General features: G+C 48.1%; 1 protein-coding gene across 1 annotated transcript in view; it reads left to right on the forward strand.

Moving 5' to 3' along the window:
* Nucleotides 1-15,000, forward strand: part of cdh16 (cadherin 16, KSP-cadherin) — a gene marked incomplete at both ends in the record, with an annotated part of 35,015 nt that overhangs the window by 17,220 nt on the left and 2,795 nt on the right. The window contains 4 exons of the mRNA XM_084437490.1: nt 4,798-4,874; nt 7,664-7,855; nt 13,837-14,078; nt 14,263-14,393. Coding sequence (XP_084293616.1) covers nt 4,798-4,874; nt 7,664-7,855; nt 13,837-14,078; nt 14,263-14,393 — 642 coding nt within the window. The remainder of the gene's footprint in view (nt 1-4,797; nt 4,875-7,663; nt 7,856-13,836; nt 14,079-14,262; nt 14,394-15,000) is intronic.

Genomic DNA, 15,000 nt, shown 5'->3' on the forward strand with positions numbered 1-15,000 from the left:
TAACTCTACCCTGAATACTAACTCTACCCTGAATACTAACTCTACCCTGATTACTAACTCTACCCTGAATACTAACTCTATCCTGATTACTAACTCTACCCTGACTACTAACTCTACCCTGAATACTAACTCTATCCTGAATACTAACTCTACCCTGAATACTAACTCTACCCTGAATACTAACTCTACCCTGATTACTAACTCTATCCGGATTACTAACTCTACCCTGAATACTAACTCTACCCTGAATACTAACTCTATCCTGAATACTAACTCTACCCTGAATACTAACTCTACCCTGATTACTAACTCTATCCTGAGTACTAACTCTACCCTGAATACTAACTCTACCCTGATTACTAACTCTATCCTGAATACTAACTCTACCCTGAGTACTAACTCTACCCTGATTACTAACTCTACCCTGAATACTAACTCTATCCTGAGTACTAACTCTACCCTGAATACTAACTCTACCCTGAATACTAACTCTACCCTGATTACTAACTCTACCCTGAATACTAACTCTACCCTGAGTACTAACTCTATCCTGATTACTAACTCTATCCTGAGTACTAACTCTATCCTGAGTACTAACTCTACCCTGAATACTAACTCTACCCTGAATACTAACTCTACCCTGAGTACTAACTCTACCCTGAATACTAACTCTACCCTGATTACTAACTCTACCCTGAATACTAACTCTATCCTGATTACTAACTCTATCCTGAATACTAACTCTATCCTGATTACTAACTCTACCCTGAATACTAACTCTACCCTGAATACTAACTCTACCCTGATTACTAACTCTACCCTGAATACTAACTCTATCCTGATTACTAACTCTACCCTGACTACTAACTCTACCCTGAATACTAACTCTATCCTGAATACTAACTCTACCCTGAATACTAACTCTACCCTGAATACTAACTCTACCCTGATTACTAACTCTATCCGGATTACTAACTCTACCCTGAATACTAACTCTACCCTGAATACTAACTCTATCCTGATTACTAACTCTACCCTGAATACTAACTCTACCCTGAATACTAACTCTATCCTGAATACTAACTCTACCCTGAATACTAACTCTACCCTGATTACTAACTCTATCCTGATTACTAACTCTATCCTGAGTACTAACTCTACCCTGATTACTAACTCTACCCTGAATACTAACTCTACCCTGAGTACTAACTCTATCCTGAGTACTAACTCTATCCTGAGTACTAACTCTACCCTGAATACTAACTCTACCCTGATTACCAACTCTACCCTGATTACTAACTCTATCCTGAGTACTAACTCTACCCTGATTACTAACTCTATCCTGAGTACTAACTCTATCCTGAATACTAACTCTATCCTGATTACTAACTCTACCCTGATTACTAACTCTATCCTGATTACTAACTCTACCCTGATTACTAACTCTACCCTGAATACTAACTCTACCCTGAATACTAACTCTACCCTGATTACTAACTCTACCCTGATTACTAACTCTACCCTGAATACTAACTCTACCCTGATTACCAACTCTACCCTGAATACTAACTCTATCCTGAGTACTAACTCTATCCTGATTACTAACTCTATCCTGATTACTCACTCTACCCTGATTAGTAACTCTACCCTGATTACTAACTCTATCCTGAGTACTAACTCTATCCTGATTACTAACTCTACCCTGAATACTAACTCTACCCTGATTACCAACTCTACCCTGAATACTAACTCTACCCTGAATACTAACTCTATCCCAAATACTAACTCTATCCTGAGTACTAACTCTACCCTGAGTACTAACTCTACCCTGAATACTAACTCTATCCTGAGTACTAACTCTACCCTGAATACTAACTCTACCCTGATTACTAACTCTACCCTGAATACTAACTCTATCCCAAATACTAACTCTACCCTGAGTACTAACTCTACCCTGAATACTAACTCTACCCTGAATACTAACTCTACCCTGATTACTAACTCTACCCTGAGTACTAACTCTACCCTGAATACTAACTCTACCCTGATTACTAACTCTACCCTGAGTACTAACTCTACCCTGAATACTAACTCTACCCTGAGTACTAACTCTACCCTGAATACTAACTCTACCCTGATTACTAACTCTACCCTGAGTACTAACTCTACCCTGAATACTAACTCTACCCTGAATACTAACTCTACCCTGAATACTAACTCTACCCTGATTACTAACTCTATCCCAAATACTAACTCTATCCTGATTACTAACTCTATCCTGAGTACTAACTCTACCCTGATTACTAACTCTATCCTGAATACTAACTATACCCTGAATACTAACTCTACCCTGATTACTAACTCTATCCCAAATACTAACTCTATCCTGATTACTAATTCTATCCTGAGTACTAACTCTACCCTGATTACTAACTCTATCCCAAATACTAACTCTATCCTGATTACTAACTCTATCCTGAGTACTAACTCTACCCTGAATACTAACTCTATCCTGATTACTAACTCTACCCTGAATACTAACTCTACCCTGAATACTAACTGTACCCTGATTACTAACTCTATCCCAAATACTAACTCTATCCTGATTACTAACTCTATCCTGAGTACTAACTCTACCCTGATTACTAACATTACCCTGATTACTAACTACCCTGAGTACTAACTCTACCCTGATTACTAACTCTACCCTGAATACTAACTCTACCCTGAATACTAACTCTACCCTGATTACTAACTCTACCCTGAATACTAACTCTATCCCAAATACTAACTCTACCCTGAATACTAACTCTACCCTGATTACTAACTCTACCCTGAGTACTAACTCTACCCTGAATACTAACTCTACCCTGATTACTAACTCTACCCTGAATACTAACTCTACCCTGATTACTAACTCTACCCTGATTACTAACTCTATCCCAAATACTAACTCTATCCTGATTACTAACTCTACCCTGATTACTAACTCTACCCTGAGTACTAACTCTATCCTGATTACTAACTCTACCCTGATTACTAACTCTACCCTGATTACTAACTCTATCCCAAATACTAACTCTATCCTGATTACTAACTCTACCCTGATTACTAACTCTACCCTGAATACTAACTCTACCCTGAATACTAACTCTATCCTGATTACTAACTCTACCCTGATTACTAACTCTACCCTGAATACTAACTCTACCCTGATTACTAACTCTACCCTGATTACTAACTCTATCCCAAATACTAACTCTACCCTGAGTACTAACTCTACCCTGAATACTAACTCTATCCTGATTACTAACTCTACCCTGATTACTAACTCTACCCTGAATACTAACTCTACCCTGAATACTAACTCTACCCTGAATACTAACTCTATCCTGAATACTAACTCTATCCTGAATACCAACTCTATCCTGAGTACTAACTCTATCCCAAATACTAACTCTATCCTGAATACTAACTCTATCCTGAATACCAACTCTATCCTGAGTACTAACTCTATCCCAAATACTAACTCTATCCTGAGTACTAACTCTACCCTGAATACTAACTCTATCCTGATTACTAACTCTACCCTGAATACCAACTCTATCCTGAGTACTAACTCTATCCCAAATACTAACTCTATCCTGAATACTAACTCTACCCTGATTACTAACTCTATCCTGATTACTAACTCTACCCTGAATACCAACTCTACCCTGAATACTAACTCTATCCTGAATACTAACTCTACCCTGATTACTAACTCTACCCTGAATACTAACTCTACCCTGAATACTAACTCTACCCTGAATACTAACTCTATCCTGAGTACTAACTCTATCCTGAATACTAACTCTACCCTGAATACTAACTCTATCCTGATTACTAACTCTACCCTGACTAGTAACTATACTGTATACTTAGACTGCTAATTATTCTCAGTATAACTACACTGGAAGAGAGAGAGAGTATGTCAGTAGTAGGTCAGGGTGACTGGATGAGGACTGGATGAGGACAGGGATGAGGACTAGAGGAGGACTTGGTGATTGGATGAGGACAGCAGGGGGACTGGATGAGTACAGCACAGGGACTGGATGAGGACTGGATGACGACAGCAGGGGGACTGGATGAGTACAGGGATGAGTTAAAGTCAATTGTATTTACAGTATAGAGAAGATGAGAACGTTGTCCTCTCTCCCTGACTAAACATGATAGCGTTAGTGCCCATGTTATTATCTCCATGGTTGCATGCTGTTACCTCTAGCTACAGTCGCTAGCTACACACCACCAGGCTATGACACCATTTGACTACAAACAATAAAAGCTAGATTCTGTAGGCTGAGGGGAATCCAATGATGTCCACTTTTTAACATTTGATCATTTTTACTGACCGCTCGGTGAACTAGAAGTCTACCAATTTCATTCCACTAACGCTACTCTAACATACTGTATGATCGAGAATCCGGGTTGAGGCAAAAGGGGAGTTTGTTTGTGTTAGCTAGCTAGCGTTAGTACTATATGCAAACAAACACAGCATAATTACTTACAGTTTCTGCATAATTTCCACAGATAGTTGGTATTGATTGATCATTCAGAAAGAGTTTATCTGAAAAGCCTGCATTGTACTGACTCAGGCTGGAAAAGCAATTGTGCAAAAAATGGCTAGCACACACTGCCAGTGTTTAGTCAATTTCAGCGGGAACGTTGCCATCAAAAATAAAATGTATCCACTCAGCTCTGCCGTCCTTTGAGCTTCAGCCAATCACTAACAGGAAGCTGTGATGATGTCATATCCAGGTCTCAACAGTTCCTGTACGGTTGTCGTGACGGTACAGGACGAGAACAACAACCCACCAGTCTTCTCTCAACATGAGGTACACACACACACACACACACACACACCTACACACACACACACACACACACACACACACACACACACACACACATACATACACACACACACATCTTGCACACACACACATACACACCTTACACACATACTGTACACACGCACACACACCTCACACACAAACACACACCTCGTAGACATACACACCACGCACACACAGCTCTCACACACTCCTGATACACATCTCATACAGAGCATCTCTCTCTTACACACACACACACACACACACACACACACACACACACACACACACACACACACACACACACCTAATAGAACCCCCCCCCCCCCCTCTCTCTCTCTCTCTCTCTCACACACACACACACACACACACACACACATACACACACACACACACACACACACACACACCTCACATGCAGACTCATCTGATTTCACTGAGTACAGGAGATGGGAGTGGAAGAGAGGAAGTGGAGGAGGGAAAAGGGAGGAGGAGAGGAGGGGGAGAGGAGGGGGAGAGGAGAGGAGGCAGAGGGGAGGAGGAGAGGAGGAGGAAGAGGAGGAGAGGAGAAGGATGTGAAGGAGGAGGAGTGGAGGAGAGCAGGAAGTTGGATATTGGACCTCCCTAATCTCTGTTTCATTGCAGGTTCTGTTCTCACTTTGTGTTCCGAGTGGACAGTGTTCTGTCCGTTAATCTGATAAGGTCTGACAGAGCTCTGCTCTATTTATAATCTCAGCTAGCATCAGATACAGTATGAGGAGGCCAGGCCGCTGGCAGACACCACTCTGGATGGTAGGGGGGGACTGGGAGACACCACTCTGGATGGTAGGGGGGGACTGGGAGACACCACTCTGGATGGTAGGGGGGGACTGGGAGATACCACTCTGGATGGTAGGAGGGGACTGGGAGACACCACTCTGGATGGTAGGAGGGGACTGGGAGACACCACTCTGGATGGTAGGGGGGGACTGGGAGACACCACTCTGGATGGTAGGAGGGGACTGGGAGACACCACTCTGGATGGTAGGGGGGGTGCACAACCTTCTGGAATCATCTGCAGATGTTTTAGCGTCCAGTATTCTAGAACAGTCCCCAGTATTCTAGAACAGTCCCCAGTATTCTAGAACAGTCCCCAGTATTCTAGAACAGTCCCCAGTATTCTAGAACAGTCCCCAGTATTCTAGAACAGTCCCCAGTATTCTAGAACAGTCCCCAGCGATACTATCCATCCCTCAGCCTGCGTGACAGCCTCTCTCAGCCAGCTCCAACACACACACACACACACACACACACACACACACACACATGCACACACACACACACACACACATGTGCGCACATACACTCACACACACACACACACACACACACATGCACACACACATACATTCACACACACACACACACACACACACACACACTCACACACACACACACACACACGCACACACACATGCATGCATACACACACACACACACACACACATACACGCACACCACGCATACACACCCAAACACACACAAACACATGCACACCAGACACACAAATCCAAACACACACACACAAATGCAACCACAAAAGCACACTCAAACACACATACACTCACACAAGTGCACACACAACCAAACACACACACAATCACACAGGCAAACAAACACACACACACACACACACACAATCTCACAGGCACACGCAAGCAGACACATACACTCACACACACGTGCACACACACACAAACATACACACATGCAATCACACAGGCACACCGCACACACACGTGCCCCCACACACACGCACACACACTCAAACACACACACACACGCAATTACACAGGCACACCGAGGTGGAAAAATCTCTTGAAGAGGTCATGCTAGAATGGCCATCTTTTTCCATGGAGGGAGGAGGGGGGGAGGGGCAGGGACCGAGAGAGGGAGGTTAGCTGCTGTTGGGGGGGGGGGGGGGGGGGATGGGGTAGTTGGCATGGTGGGGGGGGGGGGGGGGGGGGGGGGCTGGGGTACCTGGTATTGGGAGTGGGGTTAACCGCTGTTGGCTGTGGGGGGTGGGAGGGGAGTAGCTGGTGTGTGTTGCTGAGTGGTGACAGGGCAGGGAAAGGGCTTAGAAGGGAGGAGGGGTGTGTGAGTGTGTAGCATAGTGTGTGTAGCTGGTGTGTGGTCCTAGTTAGTGTAGCTGTTAGTGTGTGTTGCTGGTGTGTGGTCCTAGTGTGTGTAGCTGCTCCTAGTATGTGTAGCATACTGTAGTGTGTATAGCTGGTGTGTGTTCCTAGTGTGTGTAGCAGTGTAGCTGAGTGTTTGATAGGTGTGTGTACTGTCGCTGATGTGTGCAGCAGAGTATGTGTTCCTAGTGTGTGTAGCTGGTGTATATACAGTTGCAGAGTGTGTGAGGCTGATGTGTGTACTAGAGTGTGTGTAGCTGGTGTGTGCAGTTGAGTGTGTGAAGTTGAGTGTGTGTATGATGTATGTAACAGAGTGTGTGTAGCTGGTGTGTGTTCCTGGTGTGTTTTGTTCTTGCGTCCCTCTGATTAAAGGCCTTTCTAACACATTGATCGGAGATTGTGAGACGGTACACAGCATGGGATTGAGGAGACATGGAAACATGCACACACACACACACACACACACACACACACACACACACACACAGGCATGCACTCACAATGGCATGCACACACACACTGTGGCAAACTCACACACACACAAACACAGACAGACACACTGGCACACACAAATTCTTATAAAAAACACTTACACCCCACCCCCTCATCTCTCAGTATGGCCCCTACCACCTGTCGGAGGATGCTCCTGTGGGCGCCACGGTGACGGCGGTGTCGGCGTGGGATGCAGACGAGCGCGGCGGCGACAGTTGGCAGGTGGACTACCGTCTGGAGTCTGGCAACGAGGACGACGTGTTCTCCCTGCTCACAGATACACACACCAATGAGGTGTCACTCATCCTTTCCAAGGTAGACCCTCTCCTCTCCTCTCCTCTCCTCTCCTCTCCTCTCCTCTCCTCTCCTCTCCTCTCCTCTCCTCTCCTCTCCTCTCCTCTCCTCTCCTCTCCTCTCCTCTCCTCTCCTCTCCTCTCCTCTCCTCCCCTCTCCTCTCCTCTCCTCTCCCCTCCTCTCCTCTCCTCTCCTCTCCTCTCCTCTCCTCTCCTCTCCTCTCCTCTCCTCTCCTCTCCTCTCCTCTCCTCTCCTCTCCTCTTCTCATACTGGCCATCCCTCATTCCACAGCCGGCCAATAAATGTCTTTTTAATGCATGGGTCAACAAATTGTTTATTTCTCTCTGACTCATCCGCCCCCCCGCCCCCGTCACACCCACACACACATACACCCACAACACACACACACCCACCCACCCACACACCCACCCACCCACACACACACCCACAACACACACACACCCACCCACCCACACATACACCCACAATACCCACCCACCCACAAACACACACACACACACACAGATATTTCAACAGCACGTGAAAAATAAGCCATGACTATGTCTTAAAATAATCAGCACCTATTGTATTTATTATTACCATTCTTGCACTTAGTACTACCACTCTCCTTAGTGGTAGTACTTCTTGAAGAGATGAGTTTTGAGCCTGTGGCGAAAGATGGGCAGTGACTCTGCTGTCCTGACGTTGGTGAGCAGTTCATTTCACCACTGCGGGGCCAGGACAGAGAAGAACCGTGACCTTGTTGATCGACTGCAGAGGGCTTGGAGTGACGGGGAAACCAGTCGCCCGAGGTAGCAGAGCGTAGCGGTGGAGAGGGGGTATAGGGTTTGAACATGGCTTGGAGGTAGGAGGGAGCTGTTCCTTTTATTGCCCTGTAGGCTAGTACCAGAGTTTTAAACTAGATGCGAGCCGCTACAGGGAGTCAGTATAGGGAACGAAGAAGGAAAGTTGTGTGGCAGAACATGGGGTGGTTGAACACCAGGCGAGCAGCAGCTTTCTGGACAAGTTCCAGGGGTTTAATGGCTGACCCCGGGGCCCCAGCCAGGAGGGAGTTGCAGTAGTCCAGGCGGGAGATGACCAGGGCCTGGATGAGTACCTGCACCATTTCCTCAGTGAGGAAAGGTTGAATGCTCCGGATGTTGTAGAGCAGGAATCTGCAAGAACGTGTGACAGATGTGATATGTGTGGAAAACAACAGTTGGTCGTCCGGGGGCGCACCCAGATTCCTCGCAGTCTGAGTCAACGTCACCACCGTGTCCTCAATGGTGACGGCCAGGTCCCGATGCGGGCAACTCTTCCCCGGAAGGAACAGCAGCAACGTCTTTTCCAGGTTGAGCTTGAGGTGATGTGTCGCCATCCACCCCAAGATGTCAGCCAAGCACCCAGCTATGCGTGCCTCCACTTGTGTGTCAGAAGGGGGAAATGACAGGACCAGTTGGGTGTCATCGGCATAGCAGTTATAGGAGAAGCCATGCCAGCGATTGACAGAACCCAGAGATGTAGTGTAGAGGGGAAAAAAGAGAGGAGAGACCCAGGACAGACCCTTGTGGAACCCCCGTAGTCAAACTATGTGGTTCCGACATCGACCCTCTCCATGTCACCGTGTCTTTAAAGCAGTGGGAAAGCATCCTGATACAAGAGATGCATTGATGAGGTGGGTTAGGAAGGGAAGGAGGTCAGGTGCAACAGACTGAAGGAGAGTGGAGAGGACAGGGTCTAGCGAGCACATGGTGGGGCAGCAGAGAGGGAAGAGAAGGTGGGGAGTTGAGGTTGGTGCATGGCGTGTCAACTGGGGGTCGGGAGAAAGAGGATCTAATATCGTAAACTTTCTTGTCAAAGAAGTTGTCAAAATCGTCGGGGAGAAGGGAGGAGTTGGGAGTAGGAGGTGGGGGCTGGAGTAGTGAAGAGAAAGTTTCAAAGAGTTTTTCAGGATTGAAAGTACAGATTAGAATTGTTTGAGCGGAAGAAAACAGCTTTAGCTTTAGCAGCAGATAGGGAGGAGGAGAATGCGGAAAGAAGAGATTGGAAATTAAGAAGGTATTTTGGAAATTAAGAAGGTGAAGAAGGGTTAGGGCTAAGAAGACATATCATTTGACTTCCCTGCACTGGAGAGCAATGTTTTTGAGTGTGTGTGTGTGTGTGTGTGTGTGTGTGTGTGTGTGTGTGTGTGTGTGTGTGTGTGTGTGTGTGTGTGTGTGTGTGTGTTTGTGTGCATGTCTGTGTGTGTGTGTGTTCTCTGAAAGTGGGACAGCTACATGCTAGTCTACGATCTCTGTGGTTTACATTACAACACACGGGAGAGGTTGGCTCTGGGCCTGGTCTGGTCTGGTCTGGTCTGGTCTGGTCTGGTCTGGTCTGGTCTGGTCTGGTCTGGTCTGTGTCTGGTCTGATCTGGTCTGGTCTGGTCTGGTCTGGTCTGGTCTGGTCTGGTCTGGTCTGGTCTGGTCTGGGTCTGGTCTAGTCTAGTCTAGTCTGATCTGGGTCTGGTCTGGTCTGGTCTGGTCTGGTCTGGTCTGGTCTGGTCTGGGTCTGGGTCTGGGTCTGGTCAGGTCTGGTTTTATCTGTTCTGGGTCTGTACACCCAGAGCAAGAGCTCTAAATCTGAGGCCATGGTTCTCAGCAGGAAACCGGTGGTCTGTCCGCTCCGAGTAGGAAATGAGTCCTTACCCCAAGTGAAGGAGTTCAAGTATCTGGGGGTCTTGTTCACGAGTGAGGGAACCATGGAGAGGGAGTTTGGCCGGAGAATTAGAGCAGCTGGTGCGGTTCTGCAGTCGCTTTACCGCACTGTTGTGACGAAAAGAGAGCTGAGCCAAAAGGCAAAGCTCTCGATCTACCGGTCTATCTTCGTCCCCACCCTCACCTATGGTCATGAAGGATGGGTCATGGGGTCAGGGGTCTCCCTGAGAGATCCGGTGAGAAGTTTGGTCACCCAGGAAAGACTCCGAGTAGAGCCGCTGCTCCTTTGCGTCGAAAGGAGCCAGTTGAGGTGGTTCGGGCATCTAGTGAGGATGCTCCTGGGCGCCTCCCTAGGGAGGTGTTCCAGGCGTGTCCAGCTGGGAGGAGGCCGCGGCGTAGACCCAGGACTAGGTGGCAGGACTACATCTCCGCACTGGCCTGTGAGCAGCTAAAGATTCCCCAGGCAGAGCGGGTTGATGCTGCCAGGGAAAGGGATGTCTGGGGCCCCCTGCTGGAGCTGCTGCCTCCGCGACCCGACCCCGGATAAGTGGATGATGATGGATGGATGGATGGATGGATGGATGGATGGATGGATGGATGGATGGATGGATGGATGGATGGATGGATGGGTCTGGTCTGGTCTGGTCTGGTCTGGTCTGGTCTGGTCTGGTCTGGTCTGGTCTGGGTCTGTTCTGGGTCTGTATTCTGAGATTGCATCTGTATCCGTCCCTATAAAAAACCTGAATCAATAACTGAGCATGGCACAAACAACAAGGGGCTGATAATGGCTTACACCACACACACACACACACACACACACACACACACACATTTTGATGGGATAACAGTGGCCGGAGAGAAGGGACCATATGAGAGGAGAGTTGTGGTTTGGTTGTGGTTTGGTTGTGAGGTGGTTGCACAGAGCCAGATGCTCCTAACTGAATCAGGCAGCACAAATTAATACATTTGATTGTGAGGTGGTTACTGTATATATAGTGATTGTACAATGGTTGTACAGTGGTTGTACGGTGGTTGTGAGGTGTGGTAGTTGTATGGATGCTGTAGTGTGCATAGATTTACATGTATAAACTGTATAATATGGTTGTGAGTTGTAACGTGGTTGTGAGGCTGTAGGGATTTTCCCTCTATTTACTGGATACAAACCTACTCTTCACATCCAGTCAAGCCCTCCAACAGCAGGTCTCTCTCTCCTCACTCCTCCAACAGCAGGTCTCTCTCTCCTCACCCTCCAACAGCAGGTCTCTCTCTCCTCACCCTCCAACAGCAGGTCTCTCTCTCCTCACTCCTCCAACAGCAGGTCTCTCTCTCCTCACCCTCCAACAGCAGGTCTCTCTCTCCTCACTCCTCCAACAGCAGGTCTCTCTCTCTCCTCACCCTCCAACAGCAGGTCTCTCTCTCCTCACTCCTCCAACAGCAGGTCTCTCTCTCCTCACTCCTCCAACAGCAGGTCTCTCTCTCTCCTCACCCTCCAACAGCAGGTCTCTCTCTCTCCTCACTCCTCCAACAGCAGGTCTCTCTCTCTCCTCACTCCTCCAACAGCAGGTCTCTCTCTCTCTCCTCACTCCTCCAACAGCAGGTCTCTCTCTCTCCTCACTCCTCCAACAGCAGGTCTCTCTCTCTCCTCACTCCTCCTACAGCAGGTCTCTCTCTCTCCTCATGCCTCCAACAGCAGGTCTCTCTCTCTCCTCACCCTCCAACAGCAGATCTCTCTCTCTCCTCCCCCTGGAGACCCAGCCAGATTAGGCCTTGCGTGTGCCCAGGCCCCCAGCCCACCTCAGGGTTCCCAGAAGGTGGATCAGACCCCGGGTCCAGGTGACCTTACCGGCCGGCCAGGTGGCAGGGGGCTCCGCTGTCTCTTCCAGGTTTTGTTTTATAACAGACATAAAACTGCTCTGCCAGTAAAGCTGCTCTCCTTTCAGGTGACCGTAGAGGCTGCTTTTTAGCTGCCAGCACGGACAGAAATAGACGGACAAGTGTGTGTGTGTGTGTGTTTGTGTGTGTGTGTGTGTGTGCAGTTAGAGGGTTGTTATTTCTGGGAAATGATGTTCAGGCTCTCTCATATTTTCCTTATGTCGGGCTCAGACTACAGGATTTTTAGGCTAATTTATCCCCGATTCACCCCTCCCGACAGTCGGAGGAGAAATCTGGTCTGGAACGTTGGTCGGGGCCGATAATCGGCCCAGATTATCTTGTAATGTGAGGGGTTTACAGATCTAATCTTATACCTCCCGATCGGCTCGCAGACCCATCGGGGCAGCCCCGATAATATCAAATATGTTTGATATTTAAGATTATTACGTCCCGACTTTACAAGTGAGACGGCGAGACCAGTGGTTCGTTGCTCCCTCGGGCACGATAAGATCCTGAAGTGTGTGCTGAGCCGTTATTTTCAAATCTTGCTGTGTGTGCTTGTTTAAGATGCGCAAGAAGAATATCATAAGATTCTCCTTATGTGCGTGATGTAACCCGATTTCAAAATTGGTTAGGATTTTAAATATCCTGCAGTGTGAGCCCGGCATTAGTGATTGGAATATAGTGAATATAGTGAATGTTCCCCATCTCAGCAGTAGTACAACTGTCCCAGATCCAGGCTTCTTATTCGCCACATGGTAGTGAACACAAATACACACAGGTGAATGAGTGGTGACAACCACAGACAACACACACACACACACACACACACACACACACAGACGCACACACACATGCATCTGTGGTCGGCGATGGAAATTGTTCCCTGTATTTCTCCCATCCAAGCTGTCCTCCTCCAGGGGCAGCCAGGAGCAGTGGGCAGCCATCGTTCATGGCGCCCGGGGACCAAGTCTAAGTGCTCAGTCCAGGTCCTGGTCAGGGACCGAAAAGCATCTGTTTGCAAATCAAACTCACCTGAACCCACAAGGGGAACAAGAAGATCCCACCTGGCCCCGCCCAGTCTCCCCACATCCACAGCCCTGTGAGGGAGGGTTAGGCCCCGCCCAGTCTCCCCACATCCACAGCCCTGTGAGGGAGGGTTAGGCCCCGCCCAGTCTCCCCACATCCACAGCCCTGTGAGGGAGTGTTAGGCCCCGCCCAGTCTCCCCACATCCACAGCCCTGTGAGGGAGTGTTAGGCCCCGCCCAGTCTCCCCACATCCACAGCCCTGTGAGGGAGTGTTAGGCCCCGCCCAGTCTCCCCACATCCACAGCCCTGTGAGGGAGTGTTAGGGCCCAGTCTCTCTGCCCAGCGCAGGGCCTCTGTAGTTAGCAGCAGCGTTTCCATGGTGATGCTGTGTGTGTGTGTGTTCAGGTGCTGGACTTTGAGCGGGAGAGCGAGTACATCCTGGTCCTCAGCGCCCAGAATCCCATAGCGCTGGTCCGCGGTCGCTATGGACCTGCCTCCACGGCAACTGTCTCCATTTACGTCGACGATGTAAACGAGGGACCAATCCTGTCGCAGAGCCACTATGAGGTCACAGTCAGGGAGGGGGAGGAGCCAGGACGGGTCATTGCCACCATCAGAGGATATGACCCTGACTCCCATCCAATCAGGTGAGCCTGATCCCAAGTAATGTAAATGTGGTCCAGACAGACTTCCTGTGTTCGGACTAGAGCATAATGAGTGTGTGTGTGTGTGTGTGTGTGTGTGTGTGTGTGTGTGTGTGTGTGTGTGTGTGTGTGTGTGTGTGTGTGTGTGTGTGTGTGCGTGTGTGTGTGTGTGTGTGTGTGTGTGAAGGTATTCTTTGAGGGGAGACACTAAGAGGTACTTCTCCATTGGTAAGTACTCTGGAGAGCTGAAGACAGTGCAGGCGCTGGACAGAGAAGAGAACAGCACCTACACCATGGAGGTCATCGCTGAGGATGGACGTAAGATGCCAGCCCACTCCTATAGGCTTATAACCTCTCACCCTCCCACTCCTATAGGCTTATAACCTCTCACCCTCCCACTCCTATAGGCTTATAACCTCTCACCCTCCCACTCCTATAGGCTTATAACCTCTCACCCTCCCACTCCTATAGGCTCATAACCTCTCACCCTCCCACTCCTATAGGCTCATAACCTCTCACCCTCCCACTCCTATAGGCTCATAACCTCTCACCCTCCCACTCCTATAGGCTCATAACTTCTCACCCTCCCACTCCTATAGGCTCATAACCTCTCACCCTCCCACTCCTATAGGCTCATAACCTCTCACCCTCCCACTCCTATAGGCTTATAACCTCTCACCCTCCCACTCCTATAGGGTCATAATCTCTAACCAGCTTGCTCCTACGCAGGCTTATACAGGTTTATAAGATTTATAGAGCACATATATAAACATTCAAACTGGTCTATAGGGCACATATCTAAACATTCAAACTAGTCTATAGAGCACATATATAAACATTCACACTGGTCTTTAGAGCACATATATAAACATTCAAACTGGTCTATAGGGCACATATATAAACATCCATACAGGTTTATAGAGCA

Source organism: Borostomias antarcticus (genome assembly GCF_949987555.1).
Source record: "Borostomias antarcticus genome assembly, chromosome: 4".
Classification (NCBI taxonomy): domain Eukaryota; kingdom Metazoa; phylum Chordata; class Actinopteri; order Stomiiformes; family Stomiidae; genus Borostomias; species Borostomias antarcticus.